Here is a 24,634-nt window from a genome sequence, read left to right on the forward strand (position 1 = left end):
AATTTCAATAATAATATTTCACTATTGATTTATCCGTTTTTTTGCCGAAGCAAATAGTAGCCGAAAACGTCACAAATAAACTAAACCATTTTCGGTAGGACAAGCAAATAACCGTTGTGAATTATAAATGCATTTATTGAGAAGTCCAAGGTCTATGAACATGTAGGATAGTCTACAAATATCTATAAAAATAAAATTTATATATCCTTTAGGACAGATTCTAACAGCTTCACCATTTCTGCGTAACCGTATGGTATCCATATTAATTCTGTCCCAACGTTATTTTTGCTTACTGTTGCCATTTTATGTTCTACGAATTCACTCAACATAGATCTCAGGGATGAATCACTAGAAGCAATAAAGTCAGTTGCACACATTTGAGCAAATATTTTGAATTCAATACCCACAGTTGGTGTACCCTTCTTGCTAGGTGGAACAACACCCTTTGTGTTAGCCATGTGTGATTCCATATTTGATAATTGGCATTCAATTAACAATTTAAATAGTTTCTTGGAATTAACAGTTAATGATTGCAATACATATTTAGCACCTTGAGCACCTGTGCTTGATTCTGATTTACCGATTTTCATTACGTCATGGAAGGAAGTTTCCACGCTTGAGCTTTCAAAATTGGTAACATCATGGAATACAAAATTAAAATTCTCCGATCTATTATTGTCCCAAAGAACAGGAGCGTAAATATGATCCGTAGATGCAATAAGGGCTACTTGTCGTATACGTGATAGATATGATAGCATAGTTTGGAAAGCTACTTTGCGTACAGAAGGACCATCTAGATTATGAACAACAATAATAAGTTTTATTAATGGAGGCTCTGTTTTGTAAATCTCTATTAGCTTTTGAATATGAAGCAGTACATGATTACCCCAAAATTTTGTTTCACTTCTACTTAGTTCCTGCTCAGGTTGTAACAGTTTTAATACCTCTTGGTATATATCTCGGTAATTGCATGTAGGGTTATAGCCATTGATTACTAAACAAGGAATACCTTTTTGTAGCTTCCCAACAGGATGTTCCTTAGTGTTAAGGTTGGTTTTTGCTGTTAAACGAGTAATTTTTGGAGAAAGATATTTTATTGCAAAGTCTTCTAATAACAATCTTTTAGAGCCCACACCATAAAATAACAAAGAAAACCCCTGATTTAATTCTAACCAAAATTGTGGGAACATCTTCTCTTGTAAAGATCGTAACTTATCGCGTGCTGATTTATGCAAATTATTACCAAATAAGTCAGTGATAATTGAAAATTCTTGTCTCGAGATTTCTTGAGCTTGAGCTAATGAGTTCTTTGACAACTTAACTCTCAAGGACTTACGTTGGTCAAAATAACCCTCATAGGTATCAAAAAATGTGCTAGCTTGTGACCTTCTATTTATTGTTACAGTTTTACCTTTAAACTTAGTTTTAGGTGGGACTGGTGTTGGAATGAAATTTCTATTAAGAGTGAATTTTGTTGGAGATATGTTACCTTTGTATTCCTTCAAGTTATCTAAAATTACTTGTTTTAGAGGAGATGTAAAATCATGATGCGTAGATAAACTCGATTCTAACTTAACTGGGGATTCACTTCGATCTCTAGTCGATGGAGTATCCTTTTGTTGTGCAGGAATACTAGGTATCTCGAGTGATAATGATGAGTTTAGTAAATTGCAATTCGGATCTGTAGCTTCTTGTGATTTTTTATTCTCAATAAATGGGGAATTAGGTATCTCAAAAGAGGCTTCAGGCTTAATATCTGGCTCAGGTATCTTTCTTGGTCTGCCCCTCTTTCTAGCAGGTTTAAGAATAGGAGTAGATTCAGACTTTTCAGACTCAGACTCTTCCTTTGAGTTTTTCGATAAGACTTCGATACGATCAAGTAGCTTTCGCTTTGTACGCCTCATTGTAATTGTACCTGCACCTGCTTGCTTCTTAATTGGACTTTTCCTTATGGATCCAAGATTTCTTGAAGACGTTGGCAAAAAGGTTGATGATGCAGTGGTTATTGCACTAGTAGAAGTGCCTCCTTTTGAAGGGGAGGACCATATTTCTGTGTGCTCAATAATATCTTCCTCACTCATTCTGGTCTCCCAGTAAACATACTAATGATATCACAATAAATATATAAATACCTTTAAGCCTTTTTATATTATCAGCTACTCACTTATTTATTTTCTTTTTGATATTTCGTCGTTGAAAATACACTAGTGAATATATATCACGTGCTAGGAATCTTAATAGATACAATATATTAAATATGATTGTTACTCCTGTTAGATATATATATATATTATTATAATTAAGCAATTTTTCTACTATTTTTGACATTTACAAAGATAGTTATTTCTTAACATTGGTATCATTTTTTTCAAACCATATAATAAATGAAAGGTGATACTGGGCTACTAATTTCAAAACACAACCTTAGTAAAAAAAACAAGAATGTTGATAGTAGTCTGCTCAATATTTCATCTTAGATCTGATCTATATAAGTGCTAGGATTTAAGAATGAAAATTTGTGTCATTAATATGGTATGTGGAAATCCAACGCAATTTTTTAAATTATACTTTTTTGAAACACAACGCAATTTTCTAAATTTCCAAATTTTGACGAGTTTGAATCTGACATTTGTAAAATTTTCAGCGATGAGTATGAATTCGACAACAAATTTAATGAAACAAATTTTTAAAATCTTCTTAACAAAAAACAGTTTTACTAAAGTTTTTTAAGCAATTGGAATTATTTCTGAATTTTAAAGAAAACTTTATATCTATAAGGAAACTTAGAAATATGTCGCAAGAAGAAGTTAAGAAGGCTACTGAAAATGTCGCCAATTTACACTTAGATGATGTAACCGGTGAAATGGTCTCTAAATCAGAATTGAAGAAGCGTATCAAAGCTCGTCAAACCGAAGCTAAGAAAGCTGCTAAGAAGGCTGCTGCTAAACCTGTTCCTTCTGCTAAGAAAAAGAACGATGCTTTTGCTGACTTAGATCCTTCTCAATACTTTGAAGCCAGATCTAGACAAATTTTGGAATTAAGAAAATCTCATGAACCAAACCCATACCCACATAAATTCCAAGTTACCATCTCTAATCCAGAATTTTTATCCAAGTACGCTCATTTAAAAAAGGGTGAAACTTTACCAAATGAAAAAGTTGCTATTGCTGGTAGAATTCACGCCAAGAGAGAATCTGGTTCTAAATTAAAGTTCTACGTTTTACACGGTGATGGTGTTGAAGTTCAAGTTATGTCTCAATTACAAGATTATGGTGTTGAAGCTAACTACGAAAAGGACCATGAATTATTGAAGAGAGGTGATATTGTTGGTGTTGAAGGTTACGTCGGTAGAACACAACCAAAGAAGGGTGGTGAAGGTGAAATTTCCGTCTTCGTTACCAGAATTGAATTATTGACTCCATGTTTACATATGTTGCCAGCTGATCATTTTGGTTTCAAGGATCAAGAAACCAGATACAGAAAACGTTATTTGGATTTGATCATGAACAAGGATGCTAGATCTAGATTTATTACAAGATCTAAGATTATTACTTACATTAGAAAGTTCTTAGACGAAAGAAGCTTTATTGAAGTTGAAACTCCAATGATGAATGTTATTGCTGGTGGTGCAACTGCTAAACCTTTCGTAACTCATCATAACGATTTAAACATGGATATGTTCATGAGAATCGCCCCAGAATTATTCTTAAAAGAATTAGTTGTTGGTGGTATGGACCGTGTTTATGAAATTGGTAGACAATTTAGAAATGAAGGTATCGATATGACCCACAACCCAGAATTTACAACTTGTGAATTCTATCAAGCTTATGCTGATGTTTATGATTTAATGGAAACTACTGAATTATTATTCTCAGAAATGGTTAAAGATATCACTGGTTCTTACGTTATTAAGTACCATCCAGATCCACAAAATCCAGAAACTGAATTAGAATTAAACTTTGCCAGACCATGGAAGAGAATCAATATGATGGAAGAATTAGAAAAGACCTTCAAAGTTAAGTTCCCAGCTGGTGACCAATTACACACTGCTGAAACTACTGCTTTCTTAAAGCAAGTCTTAATTGACAACAAAATGGAATGTCCACCACCATTAACTAACGCCCGTATGCTAGATAAATTAATTGGTGAATTAGAAGATACATGTATTAACCCAACTTTCATCTTCGGCCATCCACAAATTATGTCTCCATTAGCTAAATACTCTAGAGACAAACCAGGTTTGTGTGAACGTTTTGAAGTCTTTGTTGCTACTAAGGAAATTTGTAATGCGTACACAGAATTGAACGATCCATTTGATCAAAGAAACCGTTTCGAAGAACAAGCTAAACAAAAAGCCCAAGGTGATGATGAAGCTCAAATGGTTGATGAAACTTTCTGTAATGCCCTAGAATATGGTTTGCCACCAACTGGTGGTTGGGGTTGTGGTATTGATAGATTAGCCATGTTTTTGACTGATTCTAATACTATTAGAGAAGTTTTGTTATTCCCAACTTTGAAACCAGATGTTTTAAGGGAAGAAAATAAAAAGGACGAATAAAAATTTCAACATTTCTAACTTATTATTTATGTTAAATTATTGTATTGTACTTTTTTCTTTTCATATTTCTAAGTAAAAATGTTCTTTAAATCAGCATATATATTTGTAAAATTAGGCTTATAACATTCCTATTTTTAAAAATGTATATAAATATTATTGAAATAAAAATTAAATAAAAATGTTAAAGAATTAATGAATATCATATATTATAAGTCAAATGCATTAATGTTATTTTTTTTTCCTTTGTTATATATATATTTTTTAAAGTTTCTATTAATAAGTAGATTACTACGTATAGTAAATGCATAAGAATTAATTAGGTATTTAGTGCTTAATTGTAAAGTATAAAATAAATTGTAGAAGAAATTGTTTCATTTAAACAAAATCTAAATGCAAAAAAAAAATTGTTTAGAAGTTTACTTTTCTAACTTACTTTGTGCAAAAATGGTTTCAGTTTGACAAGTAGTTGTTGTACTGTAAGCTTCAAAAGGATCTCTAGAAGAGTTATTTTCCAAATCATTTTCTGGATTTTGTGCCTTATTTGTATTACGGTAATACAATCTTTTGAAATATTTATAGACCTCACATAATGCAAAGAAGGCAGCTGAAAATCCTAATGCAACTCCCCATTCCCAACCAATACCGATATGGAAAAATACTTTGTCATTAATAACTGGGATATAAACTACTGGGAATGTGATAGCAAATCCTAGAATGATTGACCAAAATAAGACTTGATTACCCCACACATCTCTAAAGAATTGTTTAACTGGTTCATCAGTTTCTGGCTGTCTTCTAAAAAATGGTCTTCTCAAATCAACAACTTCCCAAGCCAAAAATAAGCAACACCAAGTCATTGTTGCAAAGGCTGTAGAACGAGATTTAAATACAGTGTGACAGCTTTCGTTATAGTCATTATTACAATTATAGCCTAATTCACCACCATTTCCGTATAAAGCAGAGGTGAATGAACCCATACAACAACAAGTCATCATTAGACCATAAACAAACATATCAACAATTAATTCCCATGTAAAAATACCATTCTTAGAGTCATTTGGTGGTCTATCCATTAAATCTGGAGCAGCTTTCTCTAAACCCAATCCCATGGCTGGAAAACATGCAGTAAAAACGATAATCCATAAAACTTCAATAGGGGAAAGAGGGAAAACAGATTCATTATTTTCATCTTGGAATACTAACCCAACAAGTAAGTAAATAGCTTGAGCAATATTTGCGGCTAGTAATTGTAAAACAAATTTTTGGATATTATCACTCATTCTTCTACCTTCTTCCACAGCGTTTAAAATTGAAGCAAAGTTATCATCACTCAAGATAATATCAGATGCATCCTTTGCAACATCAGAACCATTGATCCCCATTGCAATACCTACATCAGCTAATTTTAAAGAGGGAGAGTCATTAACCCCATCACCAGTCATGGCACAAAACTTCTTTCTACGATGTAGTGCCTTTATCATTCTAACTTTTGTTTGTGGGGAACAACGAGCAATAACCAATGGTAAGACAGGCAAATTATCAATTTCTTCTTCAGTTAACTTATCGAATTGAGAACCAGATAGTACCATAATATCTACCACTTCTTTTGGATAATGATATAAGTTTGTTGGTAAGATACCAACTTCTTGAGCAATTGCCTTAGCAGTACCTGGGAAATCACCAGTAAGCATTCTAACATTAATACCTGCATTATGAAATCTTTTAACGGCAGAGGCAGTTTCTGGTCTTGGTGCATCATATATACCGACTAATCCTAAGAAGGTTAAATCATTTTCGACATAATCTCTCTTGGTTAATAAATCATTCATCTTTTGTTCTGTCATTTCAGAAATATGAATTTTTCTAGTTGCAAAAGCCAAGACTCTTAAACCCTCAGAAGAAATAATATTAACGTTCTTTTGAACTTGATCTCTATCAGAATCAGTTAATGGAATATTTTGTGATTCATTATTATACCAATTGGAACAGCAATTCAATACACCTTCGAAAGCACCTTTAGTATAGATATTGTATGTTTCTTCTTCTTTATTGTAAAAAACAGCTGACATTCTCTTAATAGTCGAATCGAATGGATATTCAACAGTATGTTTAAAGTTAGGTTGTTCAAAATCGGATATTTGAGAAGATGTTCCTGAATTTAAAACCAAGTCTTTAACTTCAGAAGAAGTAGTTGTCATAATTTCAACTGCATTTTGCTTTTCACCTAAATCTAATTCTTTTTCATTATTATCATTGTTAATAGTGGTATTATTATTGTCACTTTCATCTATTTGAATAATTTTATTTTCACCTGTTAAAATATTACGACTTAAATTCATCTTTGTAGTGAAAACTTGAATAGCAATTTCAGTAGGATCACCATGAGCTTTCCAAACTTTTTCCTCTCCATCAAAGAAAACATCTGCAATATTAGCTAATGTAGCCGTTTCCAACCATCTAGTAAATAGATGAGTCAACTCTTCATTTGAGATATTAGTTTCATTACCATTTTCTAAACTTTGTAAATATTTATCTTTAAAATCTTGAATAATAATTGGATCGAAGACTTCTTCACTATACCCGAATTCATAAGGAGAAATTTTTGGAATGAATTCCACATCACCTGTATGTGGATTATAAGGTTCATCAGAATCCTTTACGTTTAAGATACCAAATTGTGGAACCCAAACTTTTTTAACAACCATTTTACCCTGAGTTAAAGTACCAGTCTTGTCTGAGCAAATGTCATTAACAGCACCTAATGCTTCCAAAGAATCCAATTTTCTAATAATCACATGTCTAGAAACCATAACACTTGCACCAACGGACATGGTAATTGTTAAAACCACTACTAAAGAAGAGGGAATCATGGATAAGGCCACACAAATAGCATAGATGGCTACACCTCTATCAACATGGAATTTTTGAGATGCCATTACTACAATGGCAAAAACAACAGCAATCCAAAACAAGATAATGGCCAATTTTGATAATTTTCTATGCAATGGAGTACCGACAGTAGTACCTAAGAAGGCACCACAAGATTGTTTAATTGTTAAATAAATATTTTTCCAAAGTGAATTTTCTTTATCTCTTGAGATCAAAGGATTTGTAGTTTTTAATGATTTGGCAATTTTACCAATTTCAGTATTTAACCCAGTTTTAATGACAATCCCCTCTGCTCTACCTTTCACCACAGTGGAAGAAGAATATGCCAAATTTATACGATCACCTACTGGAATTTCAATTTGTGTTTCATCTGGAACAAGTGGATCTGAAATCTTACAAACAGGTAATGATTCACCTGTTAATAATGCCTCGTCAGTTTCGAAATTATTTTGAGAAATAATTCTTAAATCTGCAGGGATAGTATCACCTAACTTGACTGTGACAAGATCCCCGATGACTACATCCTTTGTAGGGATAGTTTGTGTAATACCGTTTCTAATTACGTGTGCACTAGGGGAGCTCAATGCCTTTAAAGAGTTCATTGTCTTTGATGCCTTATACTCCTGGAAAATACCAATGGAAACGTTAAGGAAAACCACAAAAGCAATAACCCCACCAGTAATCCAATCTCTGATTGCCAATGAAATAATCATCGATATTAGCAAGACTAAGACCATTGCATTACAAACTTGATGTAAGACAATCGATTTATAATCGATCTTTGCATCATCACCTAGTGAATTCAAACCATATTGAGATAATCTTTTCTGAGATTCTTCATTTGATAAACCTTTTAAAGTGTCTGTGTTTAAGAATTCGGCAGTCTTGTTAGCACTAATTGTATGAAACTCTTCGAATGCAGTTTGTATCTCATCCATAATAAAATGTCTCTTTTTGATGGATTAATAAAAATAAGCAGCTGTTTGATAAGATTGAATAATATCTAAAAAAAATAATAATATTTGTATAGATGTATATCTGTATGTGTTGAATATATTATAAGTCGGAATACTTGTGTATGCTAATCTTGATTCTATATTCTATATAGTTGATACAGATATTAAAAGAATATTTTTTGCTTGATTCAATAAAAAAGAAAAAAAAAATAATAATAATTCTATTGAAAGCAAGAAAAGGTTAACTGAAATTTGTGGAGCAAAAGGGAAAGTGGCCAAATAAGGATGATCTGTAGCCTTTATATATCATTTGGTTATCCCAGACATTCCACCCTAACACTCTCTTTAAACAAGCGGCTAAAAGGCTATCTTAGTGAAATTTCAGCATATCGCTATATACGTCATTCCCCATTGGATGTCTTGTAGGAACTTCCATTTTAGGACTTCGATATTTGCCTTCCGGAATTCCGGAGAAATATTGCTAATAATAACCGGAGCCCTTTTTTATCTATTAGGTGAGGCTGTACAATGCGGCGGTTTCTAGGGTATCCGATTAGGAATGATTGTAATGACCACGTGCTTTGGTCAAATCAAAATAGGAAACTGTAAGCGAGCAGAAAAGGGCCCAGGGACCCTATTTGAGTTTCCAAATTGGGGAATATTAGATATGGCCGTAAGATGCGGCTACAGTTCTGGAAGAAAAAAAGAAACAACTTCGAGCCATAGCAACACAGAGAATGTGGCGCAGTAGGAGATAATATCTTAATCCCGGACTGTGACCCGGAGGGTATACACCTTTTCCAGATAATAGCTGCAGAAGCTCTGCTACGAAGAATTCCGAAGACAGTTGGTTTCCTAGGAAATGAGTTCTAGAAACGGTAATATTTTGGGTGCGGAATTTTATTGAGGGGTGCAATTGAGGTTATAAAGGGGAAATACCCCGCAATTATACTAAAAAGGTAATATATGATGGAAAAGGTATTTACTGATTGGTCCAGCACGTGGTTAGAAATCGGCGACATTCTTCTCTTTAAAGATAAGAATGTATAACATAGAATTATTATTCTTATTCTTATTCTTATTCTTATTCTTATTCATATATCCATATCTTCGTATAATAGATGTTAAAGGAAAAGATATGATTTGAAAATCATATGCAAGAGGGGGGTTGCCTAGTTATACTATAAATTGATCTTGAACAGGCAAACGATTATGATAACAGACAAGTGGGGAACTTTATCTTAACAAGATCCATAAGCCTTATTAATTAATAGTACTTTTTTGATCTTATTGTAAGTTAATATGCACGTTTCCTTTCAAATTCCTTGAGCTAGAAAATTGTACAAATAAATGATTGGATAAAATGAGTTACATAGAGCGTTCTTTTTACTGTACTAACTACAGGTGCATCTAATAGTCATGAGCAATGCAAATCATCCATAACGTATCACATTTGCCTCTCATTGGATACTACGCCTCAGTTATTGTATAGATGTCAATATTTATTAGTATAATTATTGTTTACTAATCTAATGAATGATTGAAAATTCCTCGTTTCTTGTTTTACATTTCTGAAATCTGACAACACCTTAGGATTTTATAATCAAACTATCTGACATTTTTATTTATGCACAGAGGTTTTTTTTAGAAGAATATAAGAATTATATATATAAGAGTATTTATTAAATTGTTTTTTTGTTTTTTTTTCAATATTTAATGTGTCTTGAATGACATTTTGGTTTGCAATCTTTTTTTTTCTTTCTTGTAGTCTATCAAATAATCAAAGTACAAATAAAAGTGAATAACACAGTCCAGAACCCATCACTATTTCTTAACCCTGCAGCATTGTTTGCATGTTTTATCTTAGAGGCAGTACGGTTGCTCATTTGAGAAGTGGAAACAATAATATCTTTATGAGTAGAAGTAAGCTTATCACCACGACCTGAACTTGTTGTAATGGGATTAATTGAATAAGTAGTAGGGACAAATATGTCACCACCAGGTACAATAGATTTTGAAACTGAATAGGTATAAGAATAACCTGGGGCCTTTACCGCATTTGGGATCGTAGATGAGATGACTTCGATATCTTCATCATTACCATTGTTAAAATTAGCTTGTGCCATGGAAATTTCTAAATCATCTAAATTGTAAACAACATAAGCATGAGTTAAAAAGATATCACCTAAAATTGCAGAGTTACCATTATAGGGTAATAAACCAAGGACACATTTACCTGATGCAGATGATAGAACAAAATTAGTTAAATTAGTTTTAATATGGAACCCACCAAAATCAAAAACTAATTGAGTATTATCTCTTGAATCTGGACAATTCATAACGTAATAACCTAACGCCTCTGAGTAAGAAGCATTTATTCTCTTGGCTAATAGATTTAGCATATCTTTTGGGAAATAAGTCAATGTTGTTCCCGAATCCAATAACGCTACAATTTGAGTCGTAGTAACAGTAAAATTACCATTTCTATTGTCACTAACACCAAGCCCTTGTAATGTGACGTCAAATTCAATAGGTTTGGAATAACCAGATGAAGTATCAGAGTTTACTAATGGAATGGTATACAATGTATCACCTTGATATTGTGAATGATCTATAGCACCGAATAAAACATTCCCATTTTTAGCACTTTGTTTATTTAAATATAACGAATAAGCACTTTTATGGATGGCACCTGAATTTTTCAATACTAAGGGGAAATTATCATACGTATAAGGCTTTGTAGTTTGATATACACCTGCATAAGTGACTTCCAATTGTGGTAAACCTATACCCAAGACACCTACGGTAGAATTTGTTTGATTTGCTACAGCAAATGAAAGTCCAGTAACATTTAATCCATCGGAGAACGTTAAAACATCTCGACCCCAATCCCCAGAGGCAAAAGAGGTATCTGCATATCGAATAGCAAACCCAGTTTGGTTTGATTGATATGTAGAAGAATTTTCAATATCAAAAGTACCATAAGCATCGCAATTAATCGTAGCTCTACTTGAGCTTGAAGATCTTGTGGCAAATCCAAGACCACTTGAAGTATCTGTTGTAGTCGATTCCCAACTAAATGGATCCCATTCTGCTTTTCCTAACTCTGGTTGTGTAATTTTCATTTGTGGGAAATTATTCTTATTGTCAATTTTTTTTTTTGCTCTATTTTTATCAGTATGAATTTTCCAAAATTTTAATCTTTCTAACCAACGTACTAGATTTGAACTTGAACTAGGTTCATCATCTGAATAATAATCATTGAAAGAACTATCCTCTGTATTATCATCATCAGAAGAGTTGATCTCTAAAGAGTTAGTGCCTGAAGAAATTTCCAAGTCTTCCTCAGAGGAAGAATCTAAATTTGAAGTGAACTCAGAATCATATTTGGAAGGGGGGAAAAATCCTATATTCTCCATAGCTTTACCACTATTCCCCTTACAATAAGGATTATTTGAACCTGTTACCCAAAGATCAGAGGATCCGGTATCAACTAAAACTGTAATTGATTGAGCAGGCGTACCAATTTGTAAATTGACAGAGTAAAATGATTGCTGATTTATGATTTGAATTTTTTCGTAACCATCATGTCTTTTAATCAATTTGATATATGGTTTTGAATTTTTTAAATCTAAAACGGAGTCCCTTTTATTAAAACTATAATCTCTAGGAGGTATATCATTAACAGAATCAGCATAAAATTTTTGGAACTCTAATTTTAAGAATTTATCTTTGCCAACAATATTTTTTGAATTTTCAGTTTTCTCTGGTAATAAAATTGGATCAGCTCTCGTTATGTTAGACAAAGCTAATATAATCAATAAAAAAATATTGTCTTTCATATTGTAGAATGTTATAGTTTTATAACTAAAAATAATAATACTATAGAGGTATTTGAAGAAGTAGAGATTATGAATCAATAGCCTGTTCAAATGTGTTTAAACCTATCAAGTTTAGAGGTTGTTTGATTTTGAATTCTAAATAATATATTGAATGCAAATATAAATGCCTTATTTATAAATTAAGAATAACAAGAATTAAAAAAAAATGTGTAAGGTATCTTTATAAAACAGTTATATTAGAGGTAAAAAGACTGTGATTAAGAATATTAGTTTTGTCTTAAATTAATTGGGATTTCGTATAATCTAGGTTATTCGAAATGAAATGACGATAATTTGAAAAAAAAAATGGCTAAGAGGCAGGTAAGACCTAATGTCATGGATGCAGATACAGTGTCTTCAGAGAATTGAATACTCCACTAGCCGCTTACAATGTGATTCTAAAATAGAACATTTCTTATTTATTCTGATAGTAATTTTACCCTATAAAGGTAAAAAACATCCTTAGTGGCTTTTTTCCTTAAAGGATGATTATTTTTCGTCTTGAATTGTTACGTCTTTGGTCACGTGAATATACAAGGAAACATATGACTCCCTTGTCTAAAATCAATCATAATCCGAAGTCTAACCATTTCATACATAGATAGAAAAAAATTACGAAAATGAAAATAAAATAAAAATTGCTATAGATTTGGATAATATTTGCAATAGTATAGCTTAAGTTTACATAGAGGTTCAACTGTATGGCAATATTTTATAGTTTACACATATACTTAAAGAAATATAAGTAGGAAAATGAGAATGTAGGAATAGCTTACAAAAGTTAGTTGTATTTGACAGCAATGAAGAAATAAGAACAAGATTTAATATCTCTCTGAACGTTGCGAATACAGGGGTCGATGAGGAGTCTCCACAGAGCTTTACGTTTGGTTTAAATGGATTAGTTTACTTACGTGGTAGAAGTATTTATGCATAGCTATAATCGCAATTGTAAGTTGACAATTGCTATTATAACCGAATGAGAGTAGCTAAAATTATAAATAAAATCATAGTTGATATTTTATTTTACTTGTAGCATTGATTGATACTCTCTTGTAAATTTCTGGGGATCATATTTGAATTTTTCACATCATTCTCAAAGCCCGAAAATTTAATCTTAATAGGAAGTCTTCCGAACTCGTAATATTTGGAAAAACTTGTTAATATTTACATTTGAACCTAATAGGGAAATTTCATGATTAAATAAGATGGCTTGATGCTTTTCAGGAACTTGACGTGCACAAAGCATTCACTAAATACTTATACTTGAGCTAGCTAAATTAAAATTAAAAGAATTCTATTTCTGATCTAGCTTAAAATTTATCAGAGTTCTCTTTATTTTATTTTTTTTGTTTTTAGATGACTTTGTTATTTGAAAAATCTCCAATATTTCTTCTACAGTCAGAACATTAAATTATTTTGCCATTGCAACTAACACATTCATATAATTCACTTACTAAATTGCAATTACAATCATCTTACATTTTGGTATACTCCAAACAGAACTCATACTTTCTCCTTAATAATTTCATATTTTTTAAATAAAAAATATTTCCAAATTGTAAATTCCTTTAAGTTCAGCATCCAAACGTCAATAGCTAAAATTATGATGGATACTTACATGAATAATAAAAAAATTTCGGCAAGCACTGAAAGATTATCAAAAATGCTACAAAATTATGACATTGATACGAATGACAATGGCTCAATTTCAAGCAATAATTTTACTCATTCCTCAAAAACATCAACTGGAAGCTCGACCGTACCATCATTGGATGGTTATGACTCAAACATTGGTAAATTGACAAAGGCAACCACTCCAACAGCATTATTTTCTTTAGAGTCACTAGGTCAAAAATCTGCTGTTTCGAAGTATTCCGGTGAAGTTGAAGAAAGGGCAAATGTATCATATATTTTTAAACAACATCAGAATGATAGTGGTTCAAATGATCAAAATAGCTCGAATAGAAATTCAATTGAAACAAGAGTGTTTGAGGCTAGAGCTAGTTCAAGTACTATTAATAAAACCGACTGTGCTCCTGCCCTTCCTTCTTTACCAAAATTTCCAACAAGAACTTCTTTAGCAACAGATGCTGGTAATAGAAATAGCTTCAGAAGAGAAGTCGAAGAGAGTGAACGTCTAGATAATACTAATACTATCAAAGAATTAGAAACAGCAAGTGAAAATGAGAGCTTTACCGTAGCAAACGCAGAACATGGCTCTCATCATCAATATGCAATTCTTTCGAGACCTAGCAATGAATCATTGGTAGAAACGTCTGAGATAAAGAAAGAAAAAGTAAATACATATAAAGATACTGGAAAAGAACAAAAAATTGAAAATAATAATGAGTTGATTTTATCGAGCACCCACACCAAGCAAGCAGAGGGCAATAACGATAAAAGAGATATTAGTATCGGGGCTGAAACTACATATTTACTTACCAATTCCACTATCGAGGCTGAAAATCCAATTATTTCTTCATATATACTGTCAAATAATATCCTTCCAGATTTTACTAATGAAAATATTAGAACACCAAGCTCAAAATCTGTTTCTTCTACACATTCATCTCCAAATAAAAATTTACCAGCTAGCAAAAGAATCACGTCAAACCTATCATTATTGAGCTCAAAATTAAGTGAAAGTACTTCAGCTCAATTAAAACCAACTAAGCAATCTAATTACAGTACCTCTTTAAATTTATCAGAACCTTCTATTTTTGGTAATTCTTTAAATCATATAGAAGTACTTCATAGCCAGCCCTCTATTGATAAAGAATCTCATGTTGATGAAGAATCTTATATATCAAATGATGCTACTTCTCAGTATTCTGAAGAAATTTCACAACAAACACCAAGCAATGATGCTATACTATCTACATCTAATATCGTTCAAACCTTATCTGATTGTAGCGGCATGAATCAAAAGGCTTCGACTGAGGAGGATACTAATATAGCCAGCCCTATTCATCCAAGCATTCCACCACGTAGTGAAAGAAGGCCAAAATCTACCGTGTTCTTAGGAACCTCATCAGAATTGCTAACGACAAGTGAAAATGACATATATATTATGCCTGCAGCTAAGAATAAATCGATGGACAGAATTTTTACACCAACTTCTTTAGCCACCACAAATATATCAGATGCATTCTATTCTGCCACAAGTAATTCTGCCTCAGAAGCAATTCAAACTAGTGACAACGATATAAACCATAATAAAGTGGGAACTGTTGCTACAAATTCATCTCCCGAAATAGATAATGGATATCTGTCTAGACCGTTACCACAGGTCCCGGGAATCGAATCAAGCTTAACTAGAGATAATACGATTACACATCATCATTCAGGTATAGAAAGTTCACTACTTCCAAGCAAAGATGATCAACTAGATACTGATGTAATAAGTTTTGTATCGTCAAACAATGATATTAACCAAACTGCAATTTCTACAACATCTATTAAAAAGACGACTAAAAAGAAAACTAAGTCAAGGAAGAAAATTAAGTCAGAAAATGCTGAGTTTCAATCATTAGATTTTGGTACCTTAACACAATTACTAGACGTATCAAAAAACTCTGAATTAGGCAAAGAGTTCTCTCAGCTAGGCATGCAAAGAGAAGAAAAAATGGCTTTAGAGAAATTAGTTGACTCGCTGTCGAAATTAACAACAGATATGATGCTTGATCCTAAACGTTATGAAGAAGGTCTAAGAAGACTCGATAAAGCTACAAGATCATTAGAGGGGTTTTAATTTTCTTTTCTACATACATGTTAGATTCATATACCCTTTGACCCATTATATCTCAAATACACATATTCATTCTCAAAATCAGAAATTTAATAATTAATACAAATAAATTTCTAAATTGAAAAGACAGCATCCATATCCTACAAACGACATTTCATTCCATTTCATTGATATTTTTGACTTTCTCATGTTTAACATTATCTTAGCCTTTTATAAACTCATAGTTTATTTGTTTTTATCTCTAATAATATATATTTGCACTTTTGCAACATTTACTCACCAAATAAGATCCCTATTGCTTATTATTACTTTAGTTCTTATATATATATTTGCAGATTTTGTTTTCTTTTTCCTTTTGAACAAACATGTTCTTATTTTATTGTTTATAGCTTAAGTTGTAACTAGTTACTATGGATCAATTGTACCTAATTCAATTCGCGTCCCTCAAAAGTTATAAAAATTCAAGTGTTAAGTGTAGTAACATAAAACATAGATATTTCGCCTTAATTCAAACTGAAGAATATACATTATAAATAGACTGTCAAACATAGTCATATTAAAAATATTTTAGCTTTGAATAATGCTTAGAAATGTGGTCCCTATAAGGCGTTCTCTAATAGCAACTAATATATTTACAAAAATAAAATACTCTACTACAACAGAAAATAAAAGTACTGCTAAGCAAGTAGAACAAATAACTAGCAATATAAATCCAAAAGATATACTTCGTGAAACTGAAACATTTGATAATGTGTTGAAGCATCTAGAAGAAAAAAGATATTCCAAAACGACTGCATCTAAAGAATGGGCAAAGAAGTTGGAAGTTATTTTTGATGGGAGCACAACTAGTGATGAGCATACACTTACTATAAAAAATGACAATAAAGTAGAAGAAAATTCCGAATCACTACTTTTAAATACAATACGAGGTGCTCTGGGTTTAGATGGTAAAAAAGAAGTAAATTTTAACGAAGTAAAACAAACTACTTCTTCTAACTCGCTACTCGATGATATGAAAATGCCACCTTTAAATTTTAAGCTTAATTTACCAGAAAACACTCTGAAGATTATTCAATTTCAAGAAGATTATAAAAAAGGAATGGACAAAGTAATGGAACCATATACAAGAAAATTATTGAATACAATTACAAATGATTTTGAATTATTAGAATATTTTAACAAAACCCTAACCAATTATAAACCGAATCAAGATATTCAAATACCGCAAGATAATTTGGATGAACTATTTCAAATCATCAAAGCTGATCTTGAATCTAAATCTGAAAATGATTTAACGATACCTCAACCATATAAGAAGACTCTACCTTACATTGTTACTAAAATATTCCAGTTACCTGAATTTCAATACCCACATGATAGACAATATACATTAATATCATTCATATACAATACCTGTAAGAGATTTTTTGATTTGTCATTGTATTTGGATGTTTGCAATGTTGATTTTTATAATATACTATTAAAATTAACGTGGCAAAATTATTCAAATCTGTCACAGTTGAATAATTTAGTTTCAGAAATGAAATTTAACGGTATTGTTGGAAATCTAGATACAATCAAAATTTTGGAAGACGCAATTTCCATATTTGAAGATGTAGGTGAAGAAGTACTTGATATTAAAGATGTTGTAAAACCCAATCCACCCATTCTGATGTCAGGTATTTTATGGTCAAAAGAAGCATACAAAGAAATAGATCATTTAAAAAAATATATTACCGCATTGAAAAACAATTTAGTATAGAGGTTAGATGGCATAGAAAGTAAAAGTACAGTTGGACCTTGAATAGATACGTTTTTCATTTTCAAGCCATATTTCGATTATTTTAAGTAATTCATGTAAATAAATCGTATTTTATAAAATTAGTAACGAATATGTAAGGTAACAGTTTTGAAATTGGACTATTAAAGCAATGGAAGCATAATGACACTTGCTATCTACCTCTAGACGTCTCAACTTACTAATACGTATTGCTGCTATAGAGGTGGAAAATATTACTATGAAAAAATAGCATTACGAAATTAAGACTTAAAAAAAAAAAAAAAAAAAAAAAGGAAACTCTTCAATAAGTCGTGCTACTATATTGTATTGGTGTTTTATTGAGTATATATTAAACTAAATTTACATAGCTTTGTAACTTTTTAAGTAATTATTTATTGGACTTTACAGTTTTTACCACCTTAACTCGTTGAGTTATCCTTTAGCAAAGGGTCCGATATAAATGGCTTTGCTGGGTAAGCCTTAGGTAGCGTAATATGCACAATTAGTAGCTAGAGAAATAAAAAAAAACTCTCTCAAAAGAAAATATTTTATATTACTGTCCTCAAATTATTAAAAGCATACTGTAAATAGATAAATAATACCGATTGTGACTTCCAACTAACTAGTAGTATCAATTTCAGAGGCATAGAATATACGACAATACGAAAAAAAAAAAAATGAAACTAGGAAAAATAGCAGAAATATGCTATAATATAACTACTTCTTACCTAAATTTACCAGGTAATACAGACATAATTATTTCAACACAGAAAGCAATACTCACAACAAAGCATCAATTACTGGATGATGCCTTTGCAAGATGGAGTCCGTTGAATGGTGATATTTCATTTTCATATAACGGTGGTAAAGATTGCCAAGTATTATTGCTAATATATTTAAGTTGTCTGTGGGAGTTTTTTTTAAATACTATTAAAGGTTCACAATATGGGGGAAATAGTCATCAATTTCCACTGTTTGAGTTGCCAACAGTGTTTATTGATCAAGAGGAAACATTCTCTACCATTAAGGCATTTGTTGAAGATACTTCTGATAGATATGGTTTATCATTATATGAGTCAAGTAGAAATGATACTGTTAAAATGAGTATGGCAATGGCGTTTGAACATTATTTAAGTTTGCATCAGGAAACAAAGGCAATTGTTATAGGCATACGCCACTCAGACCCCTTTGGCGAGAATTTAAAATACATTCAAGAGACTGATTCAGGATGGCCTGAATTCATGAGAATTCAGCCTATACTACATTGGAATCTATCGAATATTTGGAGCTTCTTATTATATTCAGGTGAACCCATTTGCGGACTATATGGTGTGGGCTATACTTCGTTAGGAGGATTAAATAATACTTTACCAAATCCATATTTGAAACTCTCAGATAACACAGAGGAGAAGAAAAGCGAATTTGAATGGGAATTAAATCATAGATTCGAAAATCAGAAATTGGAATTAGAAATACATCCTAACGACCGGGCTATCCTTGACACTTTTTCAAATAAGTATAAGCCTGGTTGGTACTTAACAGATGAAAAACTTGAAAGAGCAGGTCGTCTTAAAAAGACCTCTGTAAAGAAAGACTAACTACGGTATCCTCTAATTCTCTAATAAGGTGCCTTGCCTAACAATTTCAGCAATAAAGACATCCACCATATCTCAAATATTTATATTTTATATTTATATTTCTATATATATTTATATATATCATGACTGACTTTGTTTAAGAAAAAAATTATTTGTTATGCATATATATTTACATGATGTGGAGAGCTCAAAGTCATCGTTATGATGAAAATGTAAAATGTACATAGAAATTGAGAGATATTACAAATCAGGCATTCTAATAATTTCATTTTCTGTATTTTCACTAAAGTCTTGTAGTTTCTTTAAAATTGTTGAATTTTCCCATTTTTTTGGTAATGGAGTTACGTCGAAGTTTTTTGTCGCCCAATAATATATATCCCAGTCTAATTCGTTTAAGAGTGCATCATATTCATTTAATTCTTCAGTTGTCATTGTTTTAAGATATTTTTTAGCAAACCTTGATAATAAAAGATCGGTTTCTAAGATACCCCTTTTTCTTGATTGATAGGTCAATCTTGCAATCTTAACATCTCTTGGTTCATCAGTTCTATGGATTGGCTCTATTCTAATTCTACTAAAAACATCGTCAGACTGATCTATCTCATTATTTTTTTTGTTCTGCAACAGGACATTTGTGCCTGAAGAGTACCAATACGTACCGGTGGTATTCATATTAAGGGTGTGGTTTTGAGCACCCCTTGCCCATATGCTTCTGGCTGCTTTGCTAGCCATGAAGCCACTATTTAAGTTCTTTGATACAGCTTTAAACATTGAATACAGGTAATATCACTAGTTGTCACCTTTGTTAACCTTTTGCTTTGACTATATACGTTAGTTTTGCAACTATGTACTAATTATATATAACCAAATATTTATTAGCGTTCAGAGGCGTATCACTCTTCTCGGAGATGTTTGCAAGGGAAATCTTGAATAATGTAAAACTCAAAGTCTTAAAATTAAACCTATGGGAGGAAGCTAAATCTAATTGTAGAAAAACTTATTACTCTCCATGGAAAATGTATTTGAGGCATTAGCGGAAGCCTTATGATATAATTAAACTAAAAGAATGAAGAAAAGGTCTTTTTGAAAAAAACTTGAAACATTTTCATTACTATTTTTATTTTTCTGGGCTAACAATGCGAATGTATAGATTGCATTCTTAACGATATTTCCATTTTTCTCGAATTCGTTTAATATTTCGTTTTTATGATTTACAGCATTTCTGTATTTACAAGTAAAAAAAGAACTTTCGATATATGCACAAGCAGGCTTTCTGTTATTCTATGATAGCTCCTACAAGAGAAGGTATAGCTATTTAACTTTATCAAACTATTTGAGTCTCTAAACATTAATATAGGGAATGGATAGATCAAAACGTAGAGCTATGGGCACCTCAGCTAAGGAACTTACAAATTTCATTAACAAGTACCATAAATTGGCTATTATCGATATTCTGCATGTATTTACAGACATTACAGAAAGTACTAATATAAATACAAGAGACGTCACATTACTCGACATAAATAGCTCTTATGTGACTCTTAAATGGAAACAAAACATGTACAAAGTGGAATCGGCTTATTTAAAAGAAGCCAGTAGTAAACAAGAGGTCTTCTTTCAAATTGCAGAAGATGCTGCTAAAAATCGTAACGTAGCACCTGTACGTATAACTAAAGTTCTATGGCCAATTGACCCATTAGGGCTTTTGGTGATTTTCGGTGTTTTATTACCACCAATAGTTTATGTCTATCGTCCTTTTTTATATTGGATTCCCATAATACCTTCGGTTATTACTCCATATTTAGATAATGATATAGTATTAATCATTATAATGATTTTAGAATTTTTAATCCATATATGTGAAACGTTTTTCATTCTATTACCAAAATTGAAATATTATAGAGTTCCATATAAGCATTATAAATGCTGGTATTTCCTAGGGTTTTTAGAGGGATTTGGCCCTTGTTTAAGAATTGAAAAGGAAGCCGCTTTAAAATTGTCAAAATATAAGAAATATTAAATTTCTAGTTTTATTCTTTACTTCATGTTGACTTTTTAAAATCGAAATGATAAACTACTTAAATTCGATCTTTTATTTATTCTGTATGTATTGATATATAGACTTATATTGTTCGCAGATGACATTAAACTTTTATTTTTTTTTTTCATTTTTACAGATATGGAATAGTAAGTATCGGATAATTAAGAGAGAATTTACTACTAAAAAATAGCCTCTATCATTCTATTTAGCTATCTAGTGAGAATATGGAGATCAGAAATAAAAAGCCTTACTCATCACAAGACCTCCTTAGTGCATCAAAAATGCCAGGGAAAAATCATAAACATGGTAGCGACGATAGCAATGCAAAAGGGCTACAAACAGAAATTAATCCTTTATTACTGTCAGATAATTTAAACTTAGTAAAACAACAATTTAAAAATTCAAATCAAAATCCTTACTTACAAGATAGCTCATCTAAGTTTGTTGATTATAAATTACAAAGGAGGTTTGATAGAGGTCTAAAATTTTTCAAAAAGGGAGAGAAACTTAATGAGATTGCAAAGAAAAGGAAGATAATTCATGATTCTATAGAAAAAAATAAGTTAGAACTACAATTGCAAAATGAATTAGAGAGAAAAAGATTAAATGACCTGAGGACTAAAATTGAAAACGCTGAATTACCTGATCAAACTAAAAATGAAGAGAAATATTTAAAATCAATAGAAACAATACCTAAAGTGGAATGGTGGGATGAGCCATATCTAAATGAAACATCTAATTCCGATACTCTTACTTTGGTAGATAAATATAGAAATGACTATTCTAATTTAAACGAAGACGATGATAGTGATGAAGATGATGAAGATGGTTTACATCCTTCTCTAAGATTTATTCAGCATCCTGTTCCAATAGCGGCAAAAGCCAACTCAACTAGCGAATCATCAGTCGTGATACCAAAATTATATTTAACAAAATTAGAAACCAAAAAATTACGTAGAAATAATAGAAAACTCATAAGAGAAGAGAAGGAGAGTCGAATAAAGTCTGGATTAGATCCCAAGCCAGATCCAAAAGTAAAATTATCAAATATGATGGCAGTCTTTGAAAATAATCAAAATATCACTGACCCAACTGCTTGGGAAAATACGGTTAAGACTCAAATTAATGATAGAAAACAGAAACACTTACAAGAGAATGAAAAGAGGCATTTAGAGGCAGTAGAAAGGCGGAAAGCCAACGCTCTTCAGAATAGTATGGATATCAGCTCTTACTATTGTAAGGTATTCTATTTCAAAAACTTACAGAACCCAAAAATCCGTTACAAAATCAATACAAACTCTAAACAATTAGCTTTGAAAGGTACCTGTCTACGAATTGGTCAAGATGGTCCTGGAGTTATCATATCAATTGGCAAAGAAAAGAGTTGTAATAAATTCGAGAAATTATTAACGAATAGAATACAATGGAATGAACCTTTCAAAGATAGGGACAATGACAATAAAATAATTACACCTACTGATAATATTTGCATAAAAACTTGGGAGGGAATCTTAGAGGAATCAAAATTTAACGGCTGGTTTATGACAGTTTGTGATTCGAGAGAGCATCTTATTTCAATTCTTTCTCGATCCAATGCTGAGTCCTTTCTGGATACACCGGGCATGGAACTCTAAAAGTGTACTCTCAGAGTATTGGAACTATCTAAAAAGAGCTAGTATCATTAATTTTATTAGACAAATAGGATTGTCGTTTGAATATAATAGATGAAAGATATTTCTAAGTTTTCTGATTTCTTCTCTGGGAAGTGTAAAATTTCAGGTATTTTTGGAATACTTGGCCATTAAGTGGAACAAAAATTATTTCGAATATTTTCGGTAGCTTTTAGATAGATTTTTAGCATACATCTGTTGGCGTATCTATTATTTGTATCTAGTGATATTATGAGGCTTTTTTGTTGGTATTTTACTAATAAAAATTAGAATGACTTAAAAAAGGATACCGCTAAAATACCCAAATAAAAGAGTCTATATATAACTCTAAATAAATTTCTACAAACCAAAAACTATCAGTCTCTCAAGTGTTCTTAAAGAAACCATTGTAACAAGTCAATAAAATAGATACAAAGATGCACTAGACAAATACTCTAAGCAATTGATTCTACTGCTGAATGCGGAAGATATTCATTAAAAGAAATTGCAGCATTTTAATTTCTCAATATACAATGCTTTGATATTTTAATCATACCTTTTTTTTCAGGTTTAAGCCTTTTTAAATAATTAAATGATTTAATAAGTCATCCAATATATTCATTACCTTAGACCTTCTAGCTGCTAAAAATTCATTAATATCCTCTATAAAAATATGTAAACTATTAATAAAAGTACGATCTTATATTTTCATCTGGGATAAAGTCTTTTTTATCGTAAAATGTTTCACCAACGTCATAGTCACTTAGTTTTGTGCATTGGTTCTTAATGGATATACTGTTTGAATTAGAAGGTGCTTCTACATTAAGTTCATGAAAAAATGAATGTTCTTTTTGGGTTGTAGCAGCTAACTTTTTGAATAATTTTTTTGTACCAAGTTGCTAGAATCATGGCTTGCAAATTGATTTAGTTCAATTGAAGAAAGTGGATCTCTGTTTATTGAAAATTCACAATAAAATGACGGGTTTTGATAGCCAATTCTTCTGTTATCCATCAATGTTTTGGCTCTTCTATGGTCGAACTCATTTAAATGGATATAATTATCGCTGCTAATATCAGATACCTCTTCATTAGGTATTACTGGTGGAATCTTTTTTAAATTGCTTGGATACCTAAGAGTATCATCTAGGGTAGGTAATAGGTTTGAAAGTTTTATAGTGGATAAATTGTCTAAATTATTCGAGGAGGCACTATGGTAATTTTGAGGTGATCTAAAAGTGGTATTTTGTATATATGAAGAATTGCTAGATTGGTGTGTATATACTTTGGTTTTAGACAAAACTATCCTTTCTAAAGTAGAGAGTTTTGATTTAGATAAATCGGTTTCTGATGAAGTATGCAGACCTTTTTTTCTCTTAGGAATTCTAATGAAATTCTTATAATTTGAGGAGGCCATGTTATATTTACCAGATTTAAAATTAGATATTTTATTTTCGATCACTATTTTAAAAATATCAGGAATAGTCTTTAGCTGAATGATACTCTTTTATTGAAAGTAGAGTGGAATTTTTGTTCA

The 24,634-nt window shown here is 31.4% G+C and overlaps 11 protein-coding genes across 11 annotated transcripts; 6 read left to right on the plus strand and 5 right to left on the minus strand.

Annotated features, from left to right (window-relative positions):
- Positions 1 to 197: 197 nt before the first annotated feature.
- ORC2 (origin recognition complex subunit 2) lies at positions 198 to 2,081 on the minus strand (the record flags this gene model as incomplete). The annotated part of the gene is made up of 1 exon (XM_004180787.1): positions 198 to 2,081. The coding sequence occupies one exon, from the start codon at positions 2,079 to 2,081 to the stop codon at positions 198 to 200; it is 1,884 nt and encodes a 627-aa protein (XP_004180835.1).
- A 710-nt stretch (positions 2,082 to 2,791) lies between these two features.
- KRS1 (lysine--tRNA ligase KRS1) lies at positions 2,792 to 4,558 on the plus strand (the record flags this gene model as incomplete). The annotated part of the gene is made up of 1 exon (XM_004180788.1): positions 2,792 to 4,558. The coding sequence occupies one exon, from the start codon at positions 2,792 to 2,794 to the stop codon at positions 4,556 to 4,558; it is 1,767 nt and encodes a 588-aa protein (XP_004180836.1).
- A 416-nt stretch (positions 4,559 to 4,974) lies between these two features.
- TBLA0E02620 (uncharacterized protein) lies at positions 4,975 to 8,385 on the minus strand (the record flags this gene model as incomplete). The annotated part of the gene is made up of 1 exon (XM_004180789.1): positions 4,975 to 8,385. The coding sequence occupies one exon, from the start codon at positions 8,383 to 8,385 to the stop codon at positions 4,975 to 4,977; it is 3,411 nt and encodes a 1,136-aa protein (XP_004180837.1).
- A 1,790-nt stretch (positions 8,386 to 10,175) lies between these two features.
- Positions 10,176 to 12,245, minus strand: TBLA0E02630 (uncharacterized protein; the record flags this gene model as incomplete). Its single annotated transcript, XM_004180790.1, has 1 exon — positions 10,176 to 12,245. One exon carries the CDS (start codon positions 12,243 to 12,245, stop codon positions 10,176 to 10,178), a length of 2,070 nt encoding a protein of 689 aa, XP_004180838.1.
- Positions 12,246 to 13,947: 1,702 nt separating this feature from the next.
- On the plus strand, positions 13,948 to 16,035 carry TBLA0E02640 (uncharacterized protein; the record flags this gene model as incomplete). Its single annotated transcript, XM_004180791.1, has 1 exon — positions 13,948 to 16,035. The coding sequence occupies one exon, from the start codon at positions 13,948 to 13,950 to the stop codon at positions 16,033 to 16,035; it is 2,088 nt and encodes a 695-aa protein (XP_004180839.1).
- A 577-nt stretch (positions 16,036 to 16,612) lies between these two features.
- MTF2 (Mtf2p) lies at positions 16,613 to 17,794 on the plus strand (the record flags this gene model as incomplete). The annotated part of the gene is made up of 1 exon (XM_004180792.1): positions 16,613 to 17,794. The coding sequence occupies one exon, from the start codon at positions 16,613 to 16,615 to the stop codon at positions 17,792 to 17,794; it is 1,182 nt and encodes a 393-aa protein (XP_004180840.1).
- A 695-nt stretch (positions 17,795 to 18,489) lies between these two features.
- Positions 18,490 to 19,410, plus strand: FAD1 (FMN adenylyltransferase; the record flags this gene model as incomplete). Its single annotated transcript, XM_004180793.1, has 1 exon — positions 18,490 to 19,410. One exon carries the CDS (start codon positions 18,490 to 18,492, stop codon positions 19,408 to 19,410), a length of 921 nt encoding a protein of 306 aa, XP_004180841.1.
- Positions 19,411 to 19,650: 240 nt separating this feature from the next.
- On the minus strand, positions 19,651 to 20,181 carry SDH5 (succinate dehydrogenase assembly factor SDH5; the record flags this gene model as incomplete). The annotated part of the gene is made up of 1 exon (XM_004180794.1): positions 19,651 to 20,181. The coding sequence occupies one exon, from the start codon at positions 20,179 to 20,181 to the stop codon at positions 19,651 to 19,653; it is 531 nt and encodes a 176-aa protein (XP_004180842.1).
- A 613-nt stretch (positions 20,182 to 20,794) lies between these two features.
- On the plus strand, positions 20,795 to 21,430 carry TBLA0E02680 (uncharacterized protein; the record flags this gene model as incomplete). The annotated part of the gene is made up of 1 exon (XM_004180795.1): positions 20,795 to 21,430. One exon carries the CDS (start codon positions 20,795 to 20,797, stop codon positions 21,428 to 21,430), a length of 636 nt encoding a protein of 211 aa, XP_004180843.1.
- A 302-nt stretch (positions 21,431 to 21,732) lies between these two features.
- PRP3 (U4/U6-U5 snRNP complex subunit PRP3) lies at positions 21,733 to 23,085 on the plus strand (the record flags this gene model as incomplete). Its single annotated transcript, XM_004180796.1, has 1 exon — positions 21,733 to 23,085. One exon carries the CDS (start codon positions 21,733 to 21,735, stop codon positions 23,083 to 23,085), a length of 1,353 nt encoding a protein of 450 aa, XP_004180844.1.
- Positions 23,086 to 23,965: 880 nt separating this feature from the next.
- On the minus strand, positions 23,966 to 24,514 carry TBLA0E02700 (uncharacterized protein; the record flags this gene model as incomplete). The annotated part of the gene is made up of 1 exon (XM_004180797.1): positions 23,966 to 24,514. One exon carries the CDS (start codon positions 24,512 to 24,514, stop codon positions 23,966 to 23,968), a length of 549 nt encoding a protein of 182 aa, XP_004180845.1.
- Between the last annotated feature and the right edge of the window lie 120 nt (positions 24,515 to 24,634).

The sequence above is a fragment of the Henningerozyma blattae genome, chromosome 5 (assembly GCF_000315915.1).
Source record: "Henningerozyma blattae CBS 6284 chromosome 5, complete genome".
NCBI lineage: Eukaryota > Fungi > Ascomycota > Saccharomycetes > Saccharomycetales > Saccharomycetaceae > Henningerozyma > Henningerozyma blattae.